Raw genomic sequence first — 27,658 nt, forward strand, 5'->3', positions numbered from 1 at the left:
ATACAGGGAAGTATCTTCATTTCCAGTCCAACCATCCCACACATGTAAAGAGAGGCATTATATTATCTACCCTCCTCAACAGGGCTAACTACATCTGTAGTAAAGAATCCGACCTTCAAAATGAAGTACAATCACTCACTAACACTTTTGCAATGAACAGTTATCCCCAAGAATTCATCAAAAAGGGCATAAAAATGATAACCAAAAAAACAAGAACGATCCTCCACCTGACCCCCTGAGTACCATAGTTACCCCATATGTAAAAGGCACCTCCGAAAAATTCAAGAAAATCTCCAAGAAATATGACATCAGAGCGGTCTTCAAATCAGAGAGTACACTCAGCCGAATCCTGTCCAACAACAAACCCAAACCTAACTACATGGATACCAGAGACTGCATTTATAACATTCCGTGTGAATGCGGTCGCGTGTATATAGGCGAAATGAGCAGACCTCTGTCCACAAGAATTAAGTGGCACAAGTACAACTTCAAACAATGCTTAATAGATAAATCAAGAATAGTACAACATAGCTTTGAATCGAGACACAAAATAAAGTGGGAAAATACTTCAATCCTACAAACTGAGCATTCTCTGACACAGAGGAAATATAAGGAAGCCGCACATATGAGTTTTTCAGACAATGCCATTAGTCAACCTAGTCTAATTCTTCCGGATATTTGGTTACCCATAGTTGAACAAGACATCAGAAATATTCAATACAAGGGGAAGAATGCTGTCACCAACACCACGTAGACCATCTGGGGTCATCTCCACCATTAGACAACGCAACCTAGTGTTGCAGCTTAGTAGTTAGTAGTAATGTCTGCTACCGCTAGGTGGCAGTAGTAGTTTTTTATCATGTCCTTGTTACTAGTTTTTTTTTTCCTTTTTTATCTTCTTTTATTTTCTATCGAGGTATCATAACACTTGTTCACATTTTTTTAGTTCCCCGCCCCCTCCTTTTGTGTGTCTTTCATCAATTTTTTAGCCACTTCACGCCCATCTTTTTTATTCCGTTTGGTTTAGTGCCAACATACTGCTAATGACTTCGGGTTTTTCTTAATTAGAATCTCCACCGGAGCCAGGAATCAATCGATCAGTCATACAGAATAGCTGTACGTAACGATCCCAAAAGTAGGTTTTTATCCTTTCTCTCCTTTCTTCCACCTGAAGATGAAGGGAGAACCACCCTTCGAAACGTTGTGTCTTAATTTTTTGATTGTGAAAACCAGCAATGTAAAAAGTCCAAACCCCTCACCTAAACTTCAAACAAAAAAACAAATCAAAAACTTACTTTCTCCCTGTTTCTCCAGATGTCAGCGCTTTGTCAGTGCTTATCCTGACGATCTTCTTCGTCTCTGGTGCGTTGCCTCTTAGGCATCTGTTCCAGATCACGCTGCCTCCACTCCTCTTTATTTGTGTCTACACAAAATTATACTAGACTCAGTAACAACGTTCTTCAATAATTGCAATCTTTACAAATATGAAAATTGAGTCATTTCATGTCAAATCAACACATTGAATCTGATTTTCTGGAATTTTCATGAAACTTGCTGTATCAAGTGGCTTTACATAGTTATGAATGGAAATCATAAGAATTTTTTTTGTACTGCGTTTGTAAGTTGTTAAGTATTAATTTTTGTATTATATTTTATCAAACATTTCTGCGTCCTGAAGTATCAGTAGTTAATAAAATTATCATCTGCACGTTTTAAATAATGTAATCAGTGGTGGTTCCTCGGGGGAGGGAAGGGAGGAACGTCCTCCTCACATTTTTCTTCTTTTGAAAGTAAATACCAAATAAAATATGTGCCTTGAAATTCAAGGAAGATTCGATAATTTTTAAGTTCACAGCTATAAGAAAACCTCGGTTGATCAAGTTTTAAACGATGCGCGCTCATGTGCTGCTAGATAACTGTGAGAAGATGCGAGATTGTTTGTGTGGAGGAAAGTCATAGACAACAGTGCACTAGCGGCCAGAGAAAGAAGCAGAGTTTTAAAGCGAGTAAATGAACGGAGAGGGAGGAGATCCTCCTTTGAATCAACGCATGGGCGGAAAATAGAAATCGACTGGTCGTGCAGCAAGCTCGCTACCACTGCCATCTAACGTTGGTACATTCAACCAGACTATAACACATCTAGGAGGAGGCACAATAAAACAGTTTTAACGCAACACTATGAAAGACACCATATAAACTTTTTTTAAAAATTATATCAAAAATATTATTTATTGCACTTTATATAATCTACTATTCATGGTTTGAAACTTTCAAGGATGTTTGAAAGTTAAAGTCGTGTTTATATAAAACAAAGAGGAAGTAGTTCTATGTTAGTATCGCATATCTTTTTGGCCCCTGAAATTCACTTCCATTCATTGTGTACTAGACAGGGCAACAGCCAAGTTTCAGTTTTGTACAAATATATTTGAAATTGAAAGTAGTACTCCAAACTACAAATTACTCTTAACATAAAAATTTAATTGGCCACCGGCAACTTTGAACAATAATGGTAGTATGACTTTACAAGAACTAATATTCTTCAAAAGCATGTGATACTGAACTTGTAAAATGTACATGTGGCAACACAGACCACATGGGTGGGTGCAGTGTTCTCGCTTTCCTAACAGATTATTTCCCATTCCCATTTCCGCTGTTTCGATTACATGTTAGTAGCTATAGTCTCTTCCAACACATGTGATGCTGTAGCGTGCTCGAAAAATGCTGCGAGATTGTGAATTTCCTTGTAATTCTTAATTTGTGCAATTATTTAACAATGAATGAAAGTGAAAACATTATACATTTTGAAAAATTTAGGAAACTCAGTTTACAAGAACAGATTATCGCTATACAGAAGGGAAGGCCAACCCCAACACTACCTGGTCTTACATGTGTGGATGTTGGCTAATTTGTAGCATGTTTCATTCAAGAAGGTGTCATTTCGTGCTGTTAACTTCTTTCCTCCTCTTAAGAAATACGCAAGAGCCGCCACTGAATGTAATCCTATCAAATCTAAACAAATGCACCTACCTTTGAATTCAATCGATATATTGAATATGGTTCGAGCCCACTCATCCAAAAGTTTGCGAGCACGCTCCTTGTTCTCCTTGGTTTCTTTGGGGTGCTTATACAGGTACATCACTGCCTTCCCAATACCAGATTGCTTAAGAGTATCTCGACTGATACCTGTGAACTAAAGACGTGAGCATGACATTATTAAGTAGTTTATAATAATTAATTGTGCTGTTCCACTGCAACACGTTAAACCCACTTGCTTCTTAATTTATAAAAATACTTGTTGCAAATTGCATCCATACGTAGACTCACGAGAAGAAAAACTGACCAGCTGACAAAACGTCTTCATAGTGCCCGTGCTGTACAGCGATACAGAAATTTTTCATCATACTATCTCTATGATTCCACTTACTGTTTTCCCTCCCACTACTTTAGAACGAAACCTAACCCTATTCTGCCGCTATCTGTGTCTAATTTAGATTATTATTTAACTCACGAAACTTCCATATTCACGAATTTAACAACAAATAAGTGTAATCTTCACCTTACGATGTTTGGATGATGTAGATACGTCCGTTGATGTGACATATTAATGAATTAAATACTATTATAGTCACAATCATGCCATGGTATGAAAGATTCGATTTAATTCCCGCTCGAGGTTGTGAAATTTTTCTTTCATACCATGGCATGATTGTGACTATAATAGTATTTAATTCATTCAACAAATAAGTCTTCAGATGACCGTGCTGTTCACCAGGTATACATGTGGAAAACACTTTGGCAAAGTCTTATTCTGAAAATGTGTGGTAGCTCATTAGTAAAACGCTTGACTACCTACTGCAATACAAACGGCTCTGTTTTAAGAAACAAAATTTGCAATATTTCATCCCCATTTATTGCTTGATTTCTTTAAGTTTGTATTTTTACGTAATAGTTTTATTCCACTATCACTATAGTAACATTTTGTTCAAGTATATTGCTATAGAACAATATAATGTGCATTACATGATAATATAATAATGAAAAACGATAAACTATTTCGAACTGACAATACCAATTTTAGTTCAACAGCTTTGACAGAACTTGCCTTATTGCATGATTCTGTCTGCACCTCGTGTTATATTTGCTATGAAACGTGTTTCTAATGTTAAAACTCATTGAGAATCAAAAATGTTCATGAGCTGTATTTTCTCTTTCGTTCATATGATTATTGGATACCTAGTCATTGTGGTATACCTGGAAACGAGAAAGTCGATAATATTACAAAACAGGCAACATATTTGCAACCAAGACCTCTTCAAGTGATATCTCTATCTAGTGCTTTTGCTTCAATAAAGTCTCATTTTATAAACCTATGGATCAACAATTGGCTCTCTTCTGACAAAGGAAAAATTATAGTCTGTACAAAAGAAACCAAATGACCTGGAAATGTACAAAAACTTGCCTGGACATGTTCAAACATTTTAACAAGAGCCAGAACAGGTCACATTGTCACGCAATTGTACCTACACCGATATCACATTTCTGATAATCCTACTTGTCTGTGGTGTAATAATCATGATGAAGATCTGGAACACATTCTTCTATACTGTCCATTCATAAACCACAAAAGTAGTAAATGAAAGTCATCAGTACCAGTTGCAGAAGACAGCCCTGCATTGACTACATCCCAAATCTGGTTACTAGCAACAGGCGTCTATAATGAACACCAATCAAAATATCCCTCATTTCTCGTGAAAAACAACAACTGAATAGACTACAGTGGACTATAGTGGACTTTATGTTGTCAGCAAAAAGCTGGATACATTAAGAAAATTGATTGATTGATTGATTGATTGATTGATTGATTGATTGATTGATTGATTGATTATAAAATTTGTTTTAAAAATTCAGTAATTAAATTTATGTTACCCTTTTATACACATTTCATTCTTGTTTCTTTTACTTAATATTACAGTGTTAACGTTTTTATAATATGAATGTTATACAATAATTCCAGTTGTGAGAAATAAAAAAAAATAAAAACTGAGTTAACTAGACTCTGTAAATTATTACTGAATTTATGACTATTTTATTTAAGTAGAACATTTTAAATATTTTGTTCATACTTCCGTCCTTCATTCTTTAAATTATAATTATATTATAATTGGCAATTATAAATTATTTTCTGGTCTATATATCCGTTTCAATCTTATAATATGCTTCCGCGAGTATTAACCCTAGAATGCTATCGTCATTGAGTAGTACTGTATTGCTATTGTTACCATACGGAAAAATGACGTTATAGGCGAAAAGAGTGCTTTTGGATTCTATATGTTGTTGTTGTTTTCTAATGCCAGGCGTTTGACAATAAAGTCATTTGACCTCTTGCACTCCAATATTTTTCAAAGATATTATCATGACCAGCCACTGAAGCACAGATTTTGAGGTGTTCCGAATCCATTTCTTGGTTTGAGTTGCACAATGGACAGTTAGGGGACTGATATATTCCAATTCTATGCAGGTGTTTGGCCAAACAATCATGGCCTGTTGCCAATCTAAATGGAGCTACAGACGATTTTCGTGGTAAATCGGGAATTAACTGTGGATTTTGATGCAGAGAGTTCCATTTTTTCCCATGGGATTGTGTTATCAAATTTTGTTTGTTGAAGTCTAAGTATGTAGATTGAATAAATCTTTTCACAGAAGGGAAGGTCAACCCCAACACTACCTGGTCTTACATGTATGCATGTTGGCTAATTTGTAGCATGTTTCATGCATAATTTTGCAAAAATATACAGAATTTTGAAAGGGAGCTTGAAAATGTTTCCAGTGGTGTAATTTTCTGTTACTTATGGGACAAAGTTTAAAAGGCTTAAAGCTTAAATAATTTATTTGAAATATTTCTACCTATGTTTTCAAGATATGTACTTTAAAGTCTTTCATATCATATATTTAAAAGATTTATCCAGTTTAAACGTTAGTAGTATTCTGTTAAAAATGAAGACGATATCCCATATGTAACAAATTAATCGACATGTTTAAACTTTGTGCCTTGTTATCAATGCAGAACAATTTTAGTTTTTATTTTTTAAAGTATGGTGTTATATTGTAACTGAAAATACATTAACATAAAAAATGTGGGGTATGAAATAGGCATTAAATTTTATTTTAAAATCTGTTACTGGTACTAATGGAACTGTTTACTTTGAGGAGAGAAGATCCTCCTCTGAATCAGCATGGGCGGGAAATAGAAACCGACTGGTCGTGCAGCAAGCTCGCTACCACTGCCATCTAACGTTGGTACATTCAACCAGACTATAACACATCTAGGAGGAGGCACAATAAAACAGTTTTAACGCAACACTATGAAAGACACCATATAAACTTTTTTTAAAATTATAAATCAAAAATTTTATTTATTGCACTTTATATAAGCTACTATTCATGGTTTGAAACTTTCAAGGATATTTGAAAGTTAAAGTCGGGTTTATATAAAACAAAGAGGAAGTAGTTCTATGTTAGTATCGCAGATCTTTTTGGCCCCTGAAATTCATTTCCATTCATTGTCTACTAGACAGGACAACAGCCAATTTGTCAGTTTTGTACAAATATATTTTAAATTGAAAGTAGGTACTCCAAGCTACATTATTTTTAACATAAAAAATTGGCCACCGGCAACTTTGAACAATAATGATAGTATGACTTTGCAAGAACTGATATTCTTCAAAAGCATGTGATACAGAACTTGTAAAATGTACATGTGGCAACATAGACCACGTGGGTGGGTGCAGTGTTCTCGCTTTCCTAACAGATTATTTCCCATTCCCATTTCCGCGGTTCCGATTACGTGTTAGTAGCTATAGTCTCTTCCAACACGTGTGATGCTGTAGTGTGCTCGAAGAATGCTGCGAGGTGAATTTCCTTGTAATTGTTAATTTGTGCAATTATTCAACAATAAGTGAAAGTGAAAACATTATATATTATAGAAAATTTAGGAAACTCAATTTTCAAGAACAGATTATTGCTATACAGAAGGGAATTATGCATGGATTTAAGTAACAGAGATTTCAAGCTTTAAAATGATGTATTATACAAGAAGGTGTCATTTCGTCCTGTTATCTTCTTTCCTCCTCTTAAGAAATATGCAGGAGCCCCTCCTTCTTCTAGCTATGCCTCCACCTGTCAGTTGCTGCTGACTATCAGTCATGACAGCAGGTTGTAATTTACATGTTTAGGCAGGTTATTATAAGATATATGTATTTCATGTAAGTTTATTTTCATGACAATAAAAATTAGAAACGAAAAGAGACCTAAACAAGTAACACTTCAAAGAAAAGAATAAAACAATTATATTCCAGGGAAACGAGAATGCAGATGCTTTAGCAAAGAAGGGCAGCACTGCTACTTACAGACCTGTTACTAAATCTACGTATTACTCTGTTTCTTGGCGAGAAAACCAGTGAGGATCAACTATACGTCAAAATTACGTACGATAACATTCTAGGGTTAATTAGCGTATCCCTTCCCACCCGAATACAAGAAATCTGTGACAATAGAGATTAAGGATGTGTATATTGAATGACAGCCAAAAACAACCCTTTCCCAGGCTACATAATTTTCCCAAAATGTATTCAGGAAACATAAAATAATTCTGAGCAACAAACATATGTTCAAATTGCAAAGATGTGACAATAGACCTAATAAAAAAATACTCGTATGCAGGGCTTGAACACGGAACATTTTCTTAGTAGGCTGACGTGCTTTTCATTTGTTATGAATGAGATACAAGGTGCACATGAAAGTGATTAGGATATGGGTAAAGCCACAGTATTTGTGTGTTACGTATGGGACATTTTGCAATACATTTTCTTGAACTGGAACATGCATACAATTCATGTTGAATCTTACGTACACTACTTTTAACACCTGAATATAAATAATTGATTAAATGGCGATCTTACTCGTGTTAATTGTGTAAGCATGTGCGGCTTAAACAATTAACACGAGTAAGATCGCCATTTAATCAATTATTTATATTACACAATTATTTTGTCTATTCCTGCGAAAGCATAAATTTGAAGCACACAATTATCTGATACAGACAGGGGACCTCTGAATTGCAAACAATGGTCATAAGAGCTTTGCATATCATTCTCTTAATGTATATGTATTTAACTCATATGAATGACAGACCTTAAAAAATAATATGATTGTGATAAATTTACTCTGTCCTGCTTTTGTGATAGATACTTGTTATTTAATGCAAAGAAAAACCCTTCACATGTATCTTTCATACTTCATATGGTCAGTGAGAAGAATCGCCTAAATTCCGACATTAATAAAAGCATTCCGACCAGCCTCATGGTCTAGTGGTCAGAGCTTCTGGCTATAGTTCATAAGGTCCCGGGTTCGATTCCCGGTTGCAGCACAGGAATTTTTCCTTAAAGGGGATTATTCCTGTGTTCGTCCATGGTCTGGAATTTAGGTTAAGTTTAGATTTAAAACCTCTCCTGGCATCATAATCATCCTATCACATCATCGGGGTAATGTAACTCCGCCTTCCAGGTGCCCCAACCTCAGAAGTGGATTACAATTAAGCCACGGCCAGGAGAGAAGACCAGAAATGTCGAAAAGACAACCTGGTGGCATTGGATAAAAAAAAAAAATATTACACAATTGTCTTTCACTCATTTTTTGTCTAGTCTCTTCTGAACAGAAATATGTGGCTTCACCCTTATACTAATACTCTAATATCAATTTTTAGATCAATACGCATTTACAGGTATAAATGTAGCTTCTGACCATTCTAAATCTTGATTATTATGCATAACATCAGGATTGCTTTTAATTTTGTTAATGTAACATATTCGGGTTGAATTAATGTCGATAACTGTACCATCAAAAAACACGGTTGGTAATTTTTTTTTGTTTCTTTGAGTGTATACACTATGAGGGGTACAGGACTGCTTACCTCCCAGAGCAGCTTGAGGAGATTATCCCTGATCTTGAGGCTGGACATGCTGCCGTCAGGCATTGGTGCTAACCAGACAGCCAGCACGGACAACACGCGTGCTTCAAGTTGTGCTTCCTCAGCTGGGACATCACTCTGGGGAGCATTGCAATCTTGTTTATAGCAGGCATCTGCAGCTCGTTCAGACACCGATCTTGCTGCAATAGAATTGCAACTACAGACATACTGCTGGCTACACAACAAATTTTCTGAAATATTACTTGAAAGAAATTACCTTCAAGAAGACTGAATATAAGTGAATTGCTTATTTAAGAAAGGCCCTTTGTCCACAAAATAGGCATTTTCATTTTATTGTATGGATGAAATCCTTATACCAAGGCGCTTCATACAGGCAAGAAAGGCCGCGTGTCCAACTCTTTGTGTGTGTAATACGGGGTTTCGTAATAACTGTTTATTTACGAATGGCCCTATGTCCTGGAGTAAAGACCTTTCATAAATAAACTTGGGTGTAATGGTTGGTGAACGGAAATTGGAAGTATGCACTGGCGGCTCTTGCATATTTCTTAAGAGGAGGAAAGAAGTTAATTGCGCAAAATGACACCTTCTTGAGGAGAAACATGCTACAAATTAGCCTACATGCATACATGTAACACCAGGTAGTGTTAGGGTTGGCCTTCTCTTTCGTATAGCAATAATCTGTTCTTGTAAACTGAGTTTCCTAAATTGTCCAAATATATTTTCACTTCCATTCATTGCTGGATAATTGCACAAATTAACAATTACAAGGAAATTCACAAACTCGCAGCATTTTTAGCGCACACTACAGCATCACACGTGTTGGTAGAGACCGGCTACTAACATATAACCAGAATCGTTTTACTGAAGTGGGAATGAGAAATAATCTGTTAAGAAAGCGAGAACACAGCACCCACCCACATGGTCTGTGTTGCCACATGTACATTTTACAAGTTCAGTATCACATGCTTTTGAAGAATGTCAGGTCTTGTAAAGTCATAGTACCATTATTGCTCAAAGCTACAGGTGGCCGATTAATTGTTTTGTGTTAAAAATAATGTAGTTTGGAGTACTTTCAATTTCAAATATATTTGTACAAAACTGGACAACTTGGCTGTTGTCCTATCTAGTAGACAATGAATGGAAGTGAATTTCAGGGGCCAAAAAGATCTGCGATACTAACATAGAACTACTTCCTCTTTGTTTTACATAAATCTAACTTTAACTTTCAGATATCCTCGATACTGGCCCATGACTAGTAGCTTATATAAAATGCAATGAATAATATATTTTGATTTATTATTTAAAAAAAGTTTATATGGTGTTTTTCATAGCTTTGCGTTAAAACTGTTTTTATTGTGCCTCCTCCTAGATGTGTTATAATCTGGTTGAATGCAGCACCTTTAGATGGCAGCGGTAGAGAGTTTGCGGTTTGCTGCAAGACCAGTTGGTTTCTATTTCCCGCCCATGCGCTGATTCAGAGGAGGATCTCCTCCCTAACTGTTCATTCGCTTGCTTTAAAACTCTGCTTCTTTCTCTGGCAGCTAGTGCGCTGTTGTCTATGTGTGTTAACTGCAGGAAAGGAGGAAAGGATTTTCTTTCCTCCATACAAACACTCTCGCACCTTTCTCACAGTTTTCTAGTGGCACATGAGCGCGCGTCGTTTAAAACTCGATCAACCGAGTTTTTCTTATAGCTGTGAACTTAAAAATTATCGAATCTTCCTCGAATTTCAAGGCACATATTTCATTTGATATTTACTTTCAAAAGAGAAAAATGTGAGGAGGACTTTCCTCCCTTCCCTCCTCCGAGGAACCGCCACTGGAAGTATGGTATGTAAGAAAGCATTCCTGAATCTGTTAGCTGTTGGTGAGAAGGTTACTAAAACTCATTTTATTGGATAAATCCCCAAAGGACAACAGAGGCAAACAACAGAACCAGAAGACTATTCCAATCACTACAGTGATGCAAGTAAAAGATCACATTGCAAGTTTTCCCTTGAAAACAAGTCATTATTCATCCAAGGAAGTACACTACCTTGATTCAAAGTTGACATTAAAAAAATGTATACTCTTTTTAAGGAAAAATATTCTGATTGTTCTGTAAAATATGACTACAGGTTTGGTAGACTGCAGATAGATAGGCTACATACGGTGAATGCGAGGAGCTTCACTCTTAATGAAACTGGTAAGAGAGTGGCAGAAGCTCAACTAATTGTTCACAAAAGGAGGAGCAATTAATTTTATGCATCCCTGAAGCAAATGAAAATTGTTCTGTTTTATTTAATGACGCTTACAACTGCCGAGGTTATTTCAGCATCGCCGGTGCGCCGGAATTTTGTCCCACAGGAGTTCTTTTATATGCCAGTAAATTTACTGACATGAGCTTGTCGCAATTAAGCACACTTAAATGCCATCGACCTGGCCCGGGATTGAACCCGCACCCTCGGGCATAGAAAGCCAGCGCTATACCAACTGCGCCAACCAGACCGACGAAGCAAATGAAGGAATACTACAAAGATAAAGACAATGTTTTATGTTTGACGATTGATTATATGCAGAATATATATCGGCCTCATTTCCATCCAGCAGGTGTTTTACTTAAAGCCGCTGACACAATGTATTTTCTATTTACAATGTTAAGTCTTGTGAGGCCTACTTTTTTGTATATCATGAAGGCATTGCAAGGAAAGGGAGTGGTGATGTGTGCTCTTTCTTCCTCACACATGTGAGGGAAGAAGTGTCAAGCAACATTGATGAACTGTACATTTACATTGATAAGGCAGCAAAGCAAAACAAAAATCATTCCATGATTTGCTTCTTGATGACACTTGTGCATACGGGTCGCTTTTCAAGAGATGTGTACAGACTACATGGGCATTCATACCTGCCAAATGACTGAGATTTTGGTACAAACAAAGTGGATAGACATTATACAGTCAGAGATGTGATAGAAATTATTGCAAGTGCAAGTCACAAATTTCGTGTTAGGCTTGTTAAAACTGAAGACATCTTGGACTTCCAAACCTGGTGCTCCACTATGTATAAGAAATCTCCTGTATCAGAAGAAAGCCAAGTTCATAGATTGAAGAATTCTAAGAAAGGAAAGAGAAGTCTTTGCAATATCAACTCCTACCACCAGTTCATCTGGACAAAGAAAGAAATGGATACGTAGAGGCATTACCTTACATTGGAGGATTACAAACCAAACACTTTCTATTTGCATTTGGAGCAGAAATAGCTTTGCCAAACCAAAAGACTTACACTGGTTGTCAACCAATTACAGAGGACAAAGTTCGTGACCTGAAATCGCTATTGCCAGACATTCCTGAAGACAAAAGTGAATTGTTCCGCACTCTCACATCTTCATGGCCAAAAAGCAAAGTAGGAGACGAGTGGAATAAACACAGAAGGGAAGGGGTAAAAAAATAATGAAACACAGGCCTACATCTCATGTTTACTGCTTATTTTTGTAATAAATGTTTCATTGAAGAATGGAAAAATGTGTTCATTTAAGAAAGGCCCTTTGTCCAACCTTTTCAAAAAGCTGTATGCTTGACAATTTTGATGATAATAACTGAAAATTTCCTTAACAAGTTTCCTTTATTTTGTAGTATAACATATCATGTTTTCAGATTTTTTAAATATTTAGTATTTTCAATAAACAGTTTTTTTTTTTAATTTCCCACAAAAATATAAGTGATTCAAGAAGTAGGCCTACCTATGTTATTTGACTGGTTGGCTTTCAGTGGTAAATACTTAAGAAATAAGTCACTCCATCTTTCTGATTAGTTTCAGCTTAATTAATACCGATTTTTTTTTGTATCTTCAGCTACCATTACATTACATGCAGAGTCAGACTCCAAAGCAGCTATTCTATCAATAGTCTCTAAACACACACCTTCATCTCAAACAGAAGAAATAACTAAAATGTTCTCTCAATTAATATCACTCAATAAAAGAATTTTATTCCAATGGATACCAACCCATTGTGGAATCCTGGGAAACGAGAATGCGGATGCTTTAGCAAAGAAGGGCAGCACTGCTACTTACAGACCTGTTACTAAATCTACGTATTACTCTGTGAAAAGATTTTTTAAATCTACATACTTAGACTTCAACAAACAAAATTTGATAACACAATCTCAAGGGAAAAAATGGAACTCTCTGCATCATAATCCACAGTTAATTCCCGATTTACCACGAAAATCGTCTGTGGCTGCATTTAGATTGGCAACAGGCCATGATTGTTTGGCCAAACACCTGCATAGAATTGGAATACATATATCAGTCCCCTAACTGTCCATTGTGCAACTCAAACCAAGAAATGGATTCGGAACACCCCAAAATCTGTGCTTCAGTGGCTGACCATGACATCTTTGAAAAATATTGGAGTGCAAGAGGTCAAATGACTTTATTGTCAAACGCCTGGCATTAGAAAACAACAACAACAACAACATTACATGCAGAAAGCTGAGGACTGTGTTGAAGTTGAATATCAAGACAGTCCAGTTGTTTAAAGCTTGTCTGTGCATAAATTGTAAAGTAATTTCACGAGCAAGTAGATTATTTTGGTTCTGGCTGTTGTGTTTATTATCAGGCAGTACATCTCACTTGATGATATGTCAGAAGAACAATTATTATTTGTATATCTCTGAAGTCTGGTTAGTGTAATATGTTACTAGTCAGCGATGTATACAATGGAGGGGAAAAGGAACTGGCCACCCTACCCCATTACTTCCTTGTTTAGCTGCCTCATGAGTGATGCCATATTGGTGTTACTTATGGCTTATGAGGTTCCAACCAGTCTTTGTTGTCTAAAAATACATGATATTTTCTAGTTTATATTAAATGCTGAGCCTCAACCATACATATTTTATCCCAAGTAATCTCATTTGTAGATGATATAAGTGTGATTATCGAAGTAAATAATATGATCACCTTATATAAACACTTCTAATACAGTGTTGAATCTAATGAATGATTGTTGATTGATGTATTGCAGATAAACTAACACTTAATGTTGATAAAACCTTAGTACTTATACGGGTATATTCAGTCTTCTTGAAGGTAATGGCTGCAAGTATAGCGATTTTAAAGGTGTTTAATGATACTTTAACCAGGGGCGGCTGGTACTTATGTGCTCATGTGCTACACATGTGCACATAATAGAAGTAAGAGAGAAAAATATGTTTTGTTTTAAAAACCTCAAAAATACTTCTTTAATTTAAATAGTTACCATATGTTTCCATTCTGTATTGTTAAAGCATTTGAATCGTCAGCCTTGACACGTTGTATCATTCACCCTCCACTGTAGAGCTAAGCACAGGAAAGATGTCGGCATGGAGAAATACGCGTGCTTCAGTTACCCTTTTCACTCAAGGTCCGTGGACGGTCGGTCGCTATTGCTCTCACAGGTCTCTTCATAACAGCGTTTAAAGGGAAGGTCAAGACGGTTGTAAATCTGTGACGTCACCACAGGAACACTATACTCATTGCCAACCCTCAGCTTGCATTTTCTACGATAACCAAGTGATTTAAAGATCTATATTTATATATTTGTTTGGGTCACATACACACTGGAGGAGTCGACCTGGTTGGCGAGTTGGTATAGCGTTGGCCTTCTATGCCCAAGGTTGCGGGTTCGATCCCGGGCCAGGTCAATGGCATTTAAGTGTGCTTAAATGCGACAGGCTCATGCCAGTACATTTACTGGCATGTAAAAGAACTCCTGCGGGACAAGATTCCGGCACACCCAGCGACGCTGATATAACCTCTGCAGTTGCGAGTGTCGTTAAATAAAACATAACATTTAACACACTGGAGGAGTAAAGCCTATATTACACTATCAAATTTCTGTGTCACAGAATATGATAAAATCTTTGATCATACATATAGGCCTATGATCAAATGTAAGATTTTGACTATATTACACTATGTCAAAACTTTGATCATATCTTTCATCACAGTTCTAACAATGGATCCACAACAGTTCCATGCTAGTTGTAGCTTTAAATGCAGTAATGGTTATTGCATTAATACTAAAGAAGAACTCAAAGAAAGAATATATTTCGTCGGCTTAGAGTGTAAACCTGCTAACCAACAAAAAGAAAATTTTAAAGGGGAAACAAAAAAAACTGAGTATAAATTAACTCTGAAACTTTAGGACCAAACCCTAAGTACAGGTGGTGAAGTTTCAGAGTTAATTTATACTCAGTTTTTTGTTTCCCCTATAAAATTTGCTTTTTGTTAGTTAGCAGGTTTACATTTTAAGCTGACGATTTGGGTTAGAGATTGGAGTAGGGAGAAAAGATACAAAATGAATCCATCAAACTCTACTGAGAGAACTTCAGTATGAAGATGTGAATTCTTATATAACCTATACTAGGTATTTAATAATGGATGATGAAACATTTCATGTGACTCATAATGTGATATTAAAAGTTTTGTGATTTTCACAGACCATATGTACTTAATGTCCGCCATTTTCTTTCTTCTCAGTCACAGATTTTATCAAAGGTATGATGATGACCATAACTTTTATCATAGAACTATGTCACAGCTAGATGTGATAAAAGATGCTATATTACACTGTAAAATATTTTATCATATATAATTTATAAAACTTCTGTGACACAGAAATGTGATAGTGTAATATAGGCCTTAGAGGTACTAGAACTCCCACTTCAATATCCCATTTTTTTTTTTTTTTTAATTCAATGATCGTTTACTTTCCAAATTCTTATAACAATATAAAAACTATTATGAATGCTTCATAGTAGCTACTTGCTTTTGTATCTCTAACCTTTGTAGAATATTTCTGTCCAATTTTAAAGAAAGTTATTAACGAATACGCATTGAACAATAAGTATATTTAGTTTATTTTACACGTCAATTTCTGTTTTCGAGCCTCAAAATATTAATTATATTAAAGTAGTACTGAATAAATAAAAACTACACTGGCGAACGACAGAATTTAAATTACGCATGCAAAATGTATTAAATTTCCCTTAATAACACTGGAGTAGAGTGTGCACTAAAACTAATTAATAATTAATTTTATATACAGGATTGTTAAATGAATATTTTGTAAATTAACCTACACTCCTTAGTGAAGTGGTTGAGGAGGGATTTCAATAGCAGTGGAGAGTGCAAGTCTCCCAATTGTGACACTGATTTTACAAATAGAACATTTTATTTTAAGAATGTTTCACAAAATTTAAACTGACTCGCCTAGTCTTGTGAAGGACACAACAAGCAGCAACCATTGTTTCCGCTCCATACAGTTTCTTCTTTTGATGTCCTGTTTCCTTCTATTTAGGTAACGAATTCTAAAAAATTTCCGTGCTCTACTAAATAACTTCAATAATTCCGGATCTTCATCTGGAAACTTTTTCCTCAAAAGTCTAAATAAAAGGCCAATTAGGCCTACATTCTTTATTCTGTTGGGTGATTTTTTATGAAATTTTCTAAATACAACTTCACACTCTTCAATTGTTGCCATTCATTGAGAAGAGGGATAAACCAGTCCACCACGTGAAACGACCTCTATCCATCCTGGAGATTGTTGATTGGAATTAGCATCCGAAACAGCACTTTTCTTATTACATTTTCTAGCAATATAACCAGCAACATATCTGAGTGCTTCCATTTCTTCCCTTTTCATTAGCTCTGTTGTGTCAATTCTATCACCAATATCCATCTCTAATGAGTTTATTTCCTCAGGGATTTCGTTCATGCTTTCATGAGAAATGTCTACGAGATCCTGGAAAACTTGCTTTGTTATTATTACTCCACCCGAATCTTCTACAGGGGCACTTGTAGCGTGGGGCAGGCGACATCCTAATATTAATAGGCGAAGCGATTTTTTACTTCGACGGGTAGAAGTTTATTATAAAAATATCCCATCCCACGAATTTGGGAAAACAGGTTTTCCAGGGCGTCTTGATTGAGTTTCCTGGTCATTATATAATCAATTCCTTTTTCTTTTAAATTGCTATACAACCCTTTCAAGCTCTTAATAGAGGTAAGGAATCCATTCTGAAAAGGTAGAAGAGTATTTTTGCTTTTGACTCTCAGTTCTTTTACAGTTTCCTCAATTCTACCTAATAGGGCCTATCTCTACTTGTTCCTTGTGGTTAATCCCGAAGGCACATTTCAGTTTATTGTGTGTAAGATCTTTCGGAATTCCCGAGTTCATTACATCTGTGAAGTCATTTAAGAGTTGAAAAAATTAATGAACTTCTTCACTTTCGGGTACTGTACCAAATATTTAATCAGAGCAACAGTGTCATGCGAAAAAAGTTCCATAGCTGGTGGAACTTTTTGCCTATCATTCTCTTGCACAGTAATGTGACCCAATGTAATTTCGGGAATAGTTGCAATTCCGAAGAATCGGATTTAATAAACCGTTCAATTACATTTTTTGCTATAATTGTGTCATTCAATTGAAACCCACTGTCAATAAAATGGTTTCTTAATAACTTAATCTAGTGGGGCAAATCTGCAAAAACCCAAATATTTTCGTCGGGAGCAGGGTTTGAAAAGCAGGTTTGATTTATATTTATTTGTAACTCATTCCACCGTCTTCTATTGCCGCCACTCAGATCAGAAACAATTGCAACTACTCTGAAACCTGCCACTTCAATTTCTGTTATAATTTCGAACAGTAGCTCTCTGTTCATTGTTTTATCGAAATCATAATAGATGGGCTGCTTCCCCTCACCTGTCAGTCATCGGATCACCACGATTTGAGCATTTCTGTGAGGGCCCAATATCGAATCGTTCCCGTGATCGTAACAAATTACACAATTGACATTCATCTCATCAAATAGTAAAACTGATAACTTATCCATTTCGCTCAAAGACAGCCCCTGCCCTTTTAAAATCTTCAGTACCGGTGTAAGTATACTAGGAGAAATGGACAATTTTTTTTTGTCCGACGCTGCAGGGTAGCAACGCTTGGTAGAGGAATTCCCACTTGTGATCTCAGATGATTGTACAGTTTATCACTAATTGCTCGCTGAGCTAATGCCGGAATTATATATTGTTCTTCCCATCTTTGCTTTCTTTTCCCGCTAATAAGCATTTTTATTTGCCCTGCAGTGAACACTTTAGCTAATAAATGTTTTACTTTTCCATTTACTAAGCGATTTAAACACTTTCTTTGTCGTTGTGAATTTTGGTTGACCCTAAAATATGCTTGCTTTTTATATTTTATTTGTAATGCTTTTAATTTCGACTCTAACTTTTCAATGTCTAATTTATGTTTTTAATTTTCTATACGTAGTTCATCTTCTTTTTTGAGATCCAGCCCCTCATTTTCTAACGAACAGACGAAAGATAACACACCCAATGGATCGTCCTGCCGCACTGTTGTTTTTGCATCTAATGGTTCACTTACCTCAGACAAAAGTTTTTTTTCTGTAAGTTCTCTCTTCTATACGTTTACTTCTAGCGCTGTTTATCTCACTGTTTTTCACATAGCACACTGGTAAATTCAGCGATGGTTGGGCGTTTAATTTCAATTTTTTCTTTGCTGGTAGTCTATGTTCAAAAGCTCGGTTTTCAAATCACGCTCATAGGAATCAGATGTGAAATGTTCGGAACAAATACGCGCAGTTTCAAGATTAAATTCATCTTTTCGATAACAATTACTACAAAATTTTCGGAGCTTTGGAACAGAGGGAAACTTATGATAAATAGCACTCGAGCCTTTAGTTTCTGACACTTGCTCACCGCACAATTTGGCATTTTGCATGCTATAATAGTAACAATATAGGCCTATTATAAACAGCACACAATGAAGGTCTATACAAAATCACAAACACACCCTGCGTTTTCTAAAGTCCAGTAACTACTAATAAAGACAGCGCAAGCCGAGGGGTTGACAGTGAAGTCTCTCCCCATGATGACGTCACAGATTTACAACGCCTTCACTTTCTCTTTAAAGGCTGTTATGAAGGGACCTGTGAGAGCGATAGCGACCGACCGTCCACTGACCTTGGTTTTCACTTCCCCGCAAGCACCGAAAACCTCGTCAAACTGCTGTCCCTTCTGTGCTCACCAACAGAATAGCCAACTTACGTATTTAGTACCTAAAACTTCATTTATTAAAAATGTATTTAAATATAGCCTAAAACATTTATTTTTTCTATTAGAAACATGGTTTTTACCCATCACTTTCAATTCTTTTAGTTAATAAAATTAGACATATATTATAACCTGCATTCAGCACTGCTGGCGCTGGCACGCAGCTGCCAGTTCGGGACCGCAGTATATGCATTGTACAGGGACATCATTTTATGTTTACCAATATTTTTAACATTAACCTGGCTATACTCGGAAACACTGTTGCCCCCTTCCATTACAGGAGTTTGATGTTACTAGTGCAATATGTAAACAAATCATTTTACTAGGTATAGGAGGAGAGAAATGTAGTGTATCCATTTATGTTGTAGGGAAATACGATATTACGATTTTCAGTTTGATCATCACTTTTATGGAATGTATCAAAATACAGTAGAGTAGTAACATTTTTTTTTCAAAAACTCAACTTTTCAGGCGGCTATGTTCATTATGTAATGTCTACTTTATTTAGCATATTAATTATTGGTGTTAACATACAATAGCCTATAGAGAGTGCATTTAAATTGAGGGGTCATAAGTAAAGGGCTGTAAGTGCACTTAAGTTACTTTTGAGAAAATGGGGTTTAAATATTTAAGCTTTCGTAAAATTGGTGAAATTTTTATTTAAATTTTAATGTGTGATGAGATTAAAATATCCCTTTGCCACTAAAATTTTAGATACTTTAGCTTACACTGGATGCACTTAACTCATGTTATTACAAATGTCACTAGCATTCCTTTGCTCCTAGCCACCTCAATTCAAAATAAGCTAATCTGAATTTTTAAACAAGTTGCTGAAATTGGTTGCCGTTCATTGCAATGCAGGCTTCAATTCTTTACGCAAATTATTAAAAACATTTTGAAGCATATTATCTGAAATTGAATTTATCGTTTCTTGAATATAATTTTTTAGTACGATATTATTAATATAGGTTCTTTCTTCTATAGAAAACGCAACCATATTTCTGAAACACACTATACACTGCAGTGTTTACTTCACTGCTTGAAGACTTTGAATGCAACAGCGGCCATAAGTTTGTGTGTCTGACGGGAGCAAGGACATTAGTGAAGGGGTGAGAGTGAAGTACATTCAGAAATGCAGGTACAATAAAAATGCAAGTAAAAATAAAATGATGTCCCTGTATATGCCCCATCATGCGACTTACAATTAACAAAACGTATTTAGAAATATTTCAGGACTTTATGATTAAATAAACAGAAAGTTTGGTCATGGATTTACGTAGATATCGTGATTCTTATAATCAATCAGTGCTGCCCAAGCCGTGCTTGGGTTGCTTGGGTGGACTGCACCAGTGGCGTTAGCGTCAATGTAAGCTAAAAAGCTCAGCTTCCCCAGTTAATAACTCCATAATAAACTGCCGTTTATGAGCAAAATTATTTATTAATTTTAATACAATTTAAATGTACGTCTTAAATGTTGTGATGCGGCAGCTCAGGATGATTTGTGATGCAGCAGTAAACATGAAGCCTGCACACACTAGCTTACAATCCCCTCCACAGACTCGTTTCTTTCACACATTCTTCTGTTAACCCACCCCGCAGATTTTCCATCCCTTTCTAACTAAACTACCCTGGTCGCAAGGCTCGCAAGAAGCTAGCTTTAGCATTGGATAGAATTAGCTTCCGAGTTATCCCTTTCGTGAGTTGTGTTCAGTTGAAGTGTTAGTGTGCACTGTGGCTGATATAATAATTATGAGTGAAATAACAGTTCCTCGCACTAATTTATGTAGTCAAAAATAATATTCTGATAAAGATTTTAACGTTGATTTTTTACTTGGTTATTTAACGACGCTGTATCAACTACGAGGTTATTTAGCGTCGATGGGATTAGTGATAGCAAGATGGTATCTGGCGAGATGAGGCCGAGGATTCGCCATAGATTACTTGACATTTGCCTTACGTTTGGGAAAAACCTCGGAAGAAACCCAACTACTCTCTTTCCAGCTAAAGATTGAAGTAAATTTAAATAAATGCACGTAGCTTAATGGTTCCTGATTGGCTATTGGACGCACAACGCCTCCAAACTCATGCTTGTCATCTTCTTCCTCATATTAAAATAGTTCCTTCTAAAATAATAAAATGTATAATATACATGGAATACGAGTGAATTAAACATGCTTATAAGAACACTTTCTTACGATTTAAACAACATGTAGTTTCAGACATTGCGTGTTAAATCATTGTAACGTGTATTATGGCAACGCGCATGCGTAATAGGCATTAAATCCCTCCCAAGGGACTTGCAGCTTCACAGAGCACATCAGCACGGCTGGTATAAAACAGTGCGAGATTTAGTGTTGTCAACCTCAAATAAATTTCTGTAGAATTAAAGAAATTCTCCACTCTTCAAAGAATAACATTTAATCACGAATCTACAGAAAATTAAAATCCACTATTCCCAGTAGAGAAATAATAAATATTAACCTTCTGTGAGCATTTTACGGATTAGTTCAATGAATGTGTTGAAATGTCTGCAATATATCAGACGGTGGCTGCCCTGCGTGCTCACTTGCTGAAAATAATGCGCCCTGGTGGCTGCTTTGGTACTAGCTAGAGATTGCGGAGTAATACATTTCGGTTTTGTTTACGTCTACTTCAATCTTTAGTTGGAAATGGTTTAGGTAATCAGCCCAAGCGGGAATCGAAGCCGCGCCTGAACGCAACTCTGGATCGGCAGGCAAGCGCCTTAACCGACAGAGCTACGCCGGTGGCTTTTAACGTTGATTGATGTAATTATACTAACACTGTATCTATTGACAGTTAATATTGTGGTTTCTCTAAATATGAGCTAATGTTAAATTATAATTAAAAGTAGCGACGTGTGAACAGGGTTCTCAGGGTCGCTGCCGCAGCATTTTTGATATCGGTTTTGTTGAAACTTTTGCTGCGGTTGCAACCAATGCTACCACCCAAATGTGTCAATGATACTTTTATTGTTTGGATATATTTTAATGTTAAATGTGATGAAAATAAATTATTTGTAACAATTATTAAATACACAACACAGTCTGAGCATAATTGCTGACGATATAATTCATTTTTTAAATTTTCCGTAGCGTAGTTTCAAACAGGAGGGTTGCCAACATTGATTGCGTGAATATACTGTTGGTTATCATTTAAGTATATAGGCGTTTTTAAAAGCCTTATAGTAAAAAATAATGTCAATTTCTGAATATTAAATACGACAGAAAAGCAAATAATAGATAAGGAAGCTTTCGCATGAGTTTCTTAATAATGCGAACATAACCACAAAATGTATATTGAGAAGTCAACACGAAGATGGAAACCTGCAGCATGACTGCGGCTGCAAAAGTAGCGCCTTGTGTGTGAACAGACTCGTAACCTCCAGTTGCAACTTTTGCAGCACTCGGGTTGCGCAGCACGAAAAGTAGCGTGCAGCGCGCTACTTTTGGCTTACGTGTGAACACGACACGCAACTTTTGCAGCTGCAGTACAAAAGTTGCGCTGCAAAAGTATCGATGTGTGACCGTACCTTAACACTGCTTCACGCATCTTTTAGGTCACGAGCAGCCACTGCGTGACAAGTGTAGTGACTGAACGGGATGAATATATTATGGATGAGAATGTTGCTAAGAAACAACGACCTGCAAATTTCCCGCAAAAAGTGAAACTGTTAGGTATAATTCTATTAAAACTAGTGGCTTGTGCAGCAGGTGCTGCTGCAAACTAAGTTCGTTAGACGTTCAAATAAAAATTTTTCAGATTTATTTTCAATTAAGAATACTTGACTCTTTTGATAGTTATTTGCTTCCATAATAATGAAACATACTCCCTCTCAATGGGTTCTTTTAGGCCAAATACTTTTTCTTGAACCTATCCCCATTCAGTTTTTGAGTTTCAACGCGAAAACGCAAGTATCAATGTCAGGACGATAGCAATAGCTATATCAGGTCATTGTGGATTGTAGGCAAAAGTTAAAAAAATGTCAGGTTTGCTATGCTTTCGAACAATAGCATTTTGGTATAGCTGCTGCATGTAGAACTTTAAATGTAGAGCGTAAAATCATTTTATCCTACTAAGACATCATGCTGAAATGATCTGAAGAGTACATAATTTTCTAGGCCTCTTATTTTATCAGTAAGTAATACTTTTTTATCTTTCCTTAGGAATTATATTTTATGCGCTCTCTCGAGTCAATACTGATCAATACATATCAATATCTACACTACACCGCCATTAAGTATATGAAAAGGACCCAACCCCACTGGGTTAATAAGTATAAAAAATCTTTGATTTTTAATAACAATATTATTACCTTACTTAAGTTTTATAGTTATATATAGCCGCCACTCGGTAAATTATAGAAATGAAGATCTAAATTAAGATATTCTCTACATTTACTTACATAACCTCAAAAAGTTTCACTTTCATGTCATCAATATAGCATTAATATTATGTATAATTAATGAAAAATAGACGCATCATGACAATAACTATAATAATATTTAATTTCTAATGGTAATAATGTCATCAAACCACCTCAAGTTTCGTAGATTTGAATATCCAATACACAGCTATACTCACAAAATTATACACTGCAGAATCAGTTTTTAATAACAAATTGGATTGAGCTCTAAATATGTCGGCAATCCTGCAGGTCATGGCCTTCGTGTAATAGCCTATTGTTTATTGTAGTGTGTGTTTTGTTCTGAAATTCAATCAAGTCGACCGTGATTCAATAAAATTAGTGCTCAAAACTGATAACAAATGGATTTCGGAAAATAGGAAAATTATGTAGGAAAATTGACATTTCACTGAAAACTACTATTTTTCCGAAAAACTTTGGGTTCCAAGCTTCAAAATGAGGGGTCATTTTTTAAAATCCGTTCAGCCGTTTTCCCGTAATTTCCATTACCAGTTCAAATTATATATATAGATATGTAAACATTATTGGAAATAAAAAGGCCTAGTGTGTTACTCCAAAATCTAAAGAAAAGACGTGGGAAGAAATTGTAACTGAATTCGATATGAGGAATGTAATTGAAACTTTTATAAGCTCCCACACCCGCACGGGAATTGTCTGATTTTATTTATGATATTTTATGACCAAATGAAAGTGAGGTCCCACGCCGTGGCGTCGTGGTCTAAGGCATCCTGCCTAGGAATCGCGTTACGGAATGCGCGCTGGTTCGAGTCCTCATGGGGGAAGAAATTTTCTCATGAAATTTCGGCCAGTGTATGGGACCGGTGCCCACCCAGCATCGTGATGCACTTGGGGAGCTACGATAGGTAGCGAAATCCGGTTGCGAATGCCAGCTATAACGGCTGGGGGCATGGCGGAAACATAGTAAAGGTGTGGGACTGCGCATGCTGTTGCGATAGCGGCCGAGGCGTGTGACGTCATCTTTACTGCAGACAGCGATCGCAGCTCATTGCGTTGAGTACAGTTTCTTTAATAAACCTAACTAGACATTCATTACAATACATAATTTGAACTGATTGTTGCCAATGTTATTCATATCCTTTTCATTGTGTGTTTAAGTTCATGTACTCTTTAAAAGATTTATGAATAAAATTTAAAAAACATATAAAAAATTAACAGTAATAGCTTAAAAGTCGCTCCCTCAAAATCTGCCGTCCTAGGCAGCTGCTTAGTCTGCCGAGGCCTAAATACGCCCCTGATTGCATGTAGGCTACTGTACCTATTAACTTTCTTTCACTTCAGCGCAACAGGAGCATCCAGCACTAATGTAACAATGGAAAATCGCGGAGCCACTGAGTCTACTGTCACAGAGGAATGCCAAATACTAATACAAAGAATTCAAGAATTAGAAGAGAAGAATTACTCTCTAGAAACGAGGATTAAGGAATTGACAGCTGCCAACAGGAAACATGAAGAAGACAAAAGAAAATTACATGAGGATTTAATTTCATTGAAAAACATTAGACAAACAGAAGTTAAATCTAAAGTGGCTGAAATTTTGAAACCATTTTTCACTATTGGGCAAATTGATGCTCTTTTGAATAAAACACGTAGGGTGAAATGGTCTGTAGAAGATTACGGTACTGCAATAACACTTCGAAACCTAAGTCCAAAAACATACCGATACTTAAGAACAAAATTAAATTACCCGTTACCTGATTTGTCAACTCTGAGAAAATGGGCAGTAAAACAATTATCGCTTGAGGAAGGTGTACTTCATGATGTCTTAAAATTAATGAAGGCGAGAGCTACAAATATGTCGGAGTTAGATCGTGTAACAGTATTAGCATTTGATGAGATGTATTTAAATGAGGAGGTTTCTTTTGACAGTAGGGAAGAACAAATAATTGGACCTCATAAGGCAGTGCAGGTTGTTTTTGCACGTGGTTTGTTTGCAAGGTGGAAGCAGCCCGTATACTATAAATATGATCAGACAATGACAAAAGAAATCCTAACAGACATAATTTGCCAGTTAGAAGGCAGTGGTTTTCAAGTTGTGGCCACAGTTAGCGATTTAGGTGGAAGTAACAGAAAATTGTGGCGTGATTTGAAAATTTCTACCAAACTAAATTGCAGTTTTCCTAATCCAAATGATTCAACTCGAGAAATATTTGTTTTTTCAGACGCTCCACATTTATTGAAATTACACAGGAATCACTTTCTAGATCATGGTTTCAACTTGAACGGATTGAACATTTCATCAGAACCAATTCATTAACTTTTACGTGCATCCTCGTCCTCTGATACAAAATTATCTTACAAGTTAACTCCGTTACACTTAAGTGTCCGTGGTACCCAAAGACAAAAAGTTAGTTTGGCAGCACAATTAGGCCTATTTTCCAACAGAGTTGCAAAAGCTTTGAAATGGTGTGGTGAAAACGAGTTGTTGAGATCAAATGAATGGAAAGAAACTTCAAAGGCAATAAAATTAACTAATGATTGGTTTGATTTATTTAATACCGTTTCTAAATTCTGTACCCACCGTGGGCTGCATAGTTACGGAATAAACCTTCAAGATCAGAATATTATACTCTCAGAAATGAATGACTTCATGACCGCAGTTAAAGTAGGAGAAGCAAACAGGAAATTACCTTATCAGGAGGGGATTCTAATAAATAATCAATCATTAACATTGTTGTATGAGGCAATGAGGTACAAGTACAAAATTGAATACATCATCACAAGAAAACTTAACCAAGATCTGGTAGAAAACTTTTTTTCGGAAATTAGAAGCATGGGTAGAACAAACGATCATCCCTCTGCTTTAGATTTTAAACATAGACTGAAGTGGTACATACTAGGTCGAAATCCATTATCTCAGTTTTGTGAGAACAAAAACACCTCCGATTTGCTTTCGGAAGAAGAGGCATTAATAGTGGGTCCTAGTACAAGCCAATCAGAAGTCAATGATAATCTGCAGAAAGAACTATGTGCAACGGCAGAATTACTTAAAGGCATTCTGAAACCGGTCAAATTTACCAACGATCGAGATCCTGAAGAAAATATAGGCCTCCCAGAAAAAATATATGAAATCTCTGCAAGACAGCGGATATCCCAGGGAGGATTAAAATATATTGCAGGATATGCTGCATCAAAACATATGGAGCAATACCCGAATCTTGGAATTCCCACAAAATTGTCAACTTCTGCTAATCAAAAAGACTGGATTACTACAGTGCCCCGTGGAAACTTAATTCTCCCTTCTAAGGATCTGCAATTGGTTGCCATGCTTGTTGACAGTATATTCTCAGATGTGCACGGTGATTCTGTTTCTCATGAGAAATTTATAATAAAAAAGACTGTAAATTTTGTTAATTCTGCCATGAAAAACGAAGCAGAAATCAGTTCTCCTCTTCCGCCAGAAGTAATTACGACATTGGTTAGAACAAGAACATTTATTAGAATTAAAGAAATTAATAAAGTAATAAAAATGTCTGGAATTTCAAAGAGAAATGTTATAAAGAAAATGAAAAAGATTGCATAAGAATAAGTATTTACTTAACAGAGTGGGATTTATAATGGTGAAATTATATTATGTCTTGTGTGGAATAATAAGGTAAATAATGTAGTAGACTATATTATGTCTCCAATAGCCTGAATATATAAAAATATTTGTTTACCATAATGACAAATTATTCCAAGAAATTCATATACATATGTTAATGAAGGTTCAAAAGTATTTGAATTCATGTACAAAATAATGTATGTTATAAATAACTGTATAGATCTAAGTATGTATATATTTATTACACATTGTATTGTAATTATTATAAAACCACGTGTATATTACAGAAGGCAATATTATTAATGACACACTACCATATCACAGTGTTTCTTGAAACTTGAGTTTAATATGTAATAGATCATAATTTTATTACGTTATCAGTTCAAGGTAGTTCCTATTGTACTTGAATTCATGTGTAATATAATTTGTGTGATATATGGGCCTAATTTTGTGCATATTTGTAGCATAATGTATTATAATTATTATAAAAGTACGTTATATTACAGAAGGCAATTATTAACGTTGCAGTACCATGTTACATTATTTCTTGACTCTTGAATTTAATTTATTGTTCACTA

General features: G+C 35.8%; 1 protein-coding gene across 1 annotated transcript in view; it reads right to left on the bottom strand.

The window, feature by feature from the left end:
• Nucleotides 1–8,050: 8,050 nt before the first annotated feature.
• Nucleotides 8,051–27,658, bottom strand: part of LOC138715755 (uncharacterized) — a 100,515-nt gene continuing 80,907 nt past the window's right edge. The window contains exons 3-4 of the mRNA XM_069848804.1: nt 8,969–9,165; nt 8,051–8,056 (exon numbers count right to left, since the gene is read on the bottom strand). Coding sequence (XP_069704905.1) covers nt 8,051–8,056; nt 8,969–9,165 — 203 coding nt within the window. The remainder of the gene's footprint in view (nt 8,057–8,968; nt 9,166–27,658) is intronic.

This window comes from Periplaneta americana, chromosome 15 (genome assembly GCF_040183065.1).
Source record: "Periplaneta americana isolate PAMFEO1 chromosome 15, P.americana_PAMFEO1_priV1, whole genome shotgun sequence".
NCBI classification, from domain to species: domain Eukaryota; kingdom Metazoa; phylum Arthropoda; class Insecta; order Blattodea; family Blattidae; genus Periplaneta; species Periplaneta americana.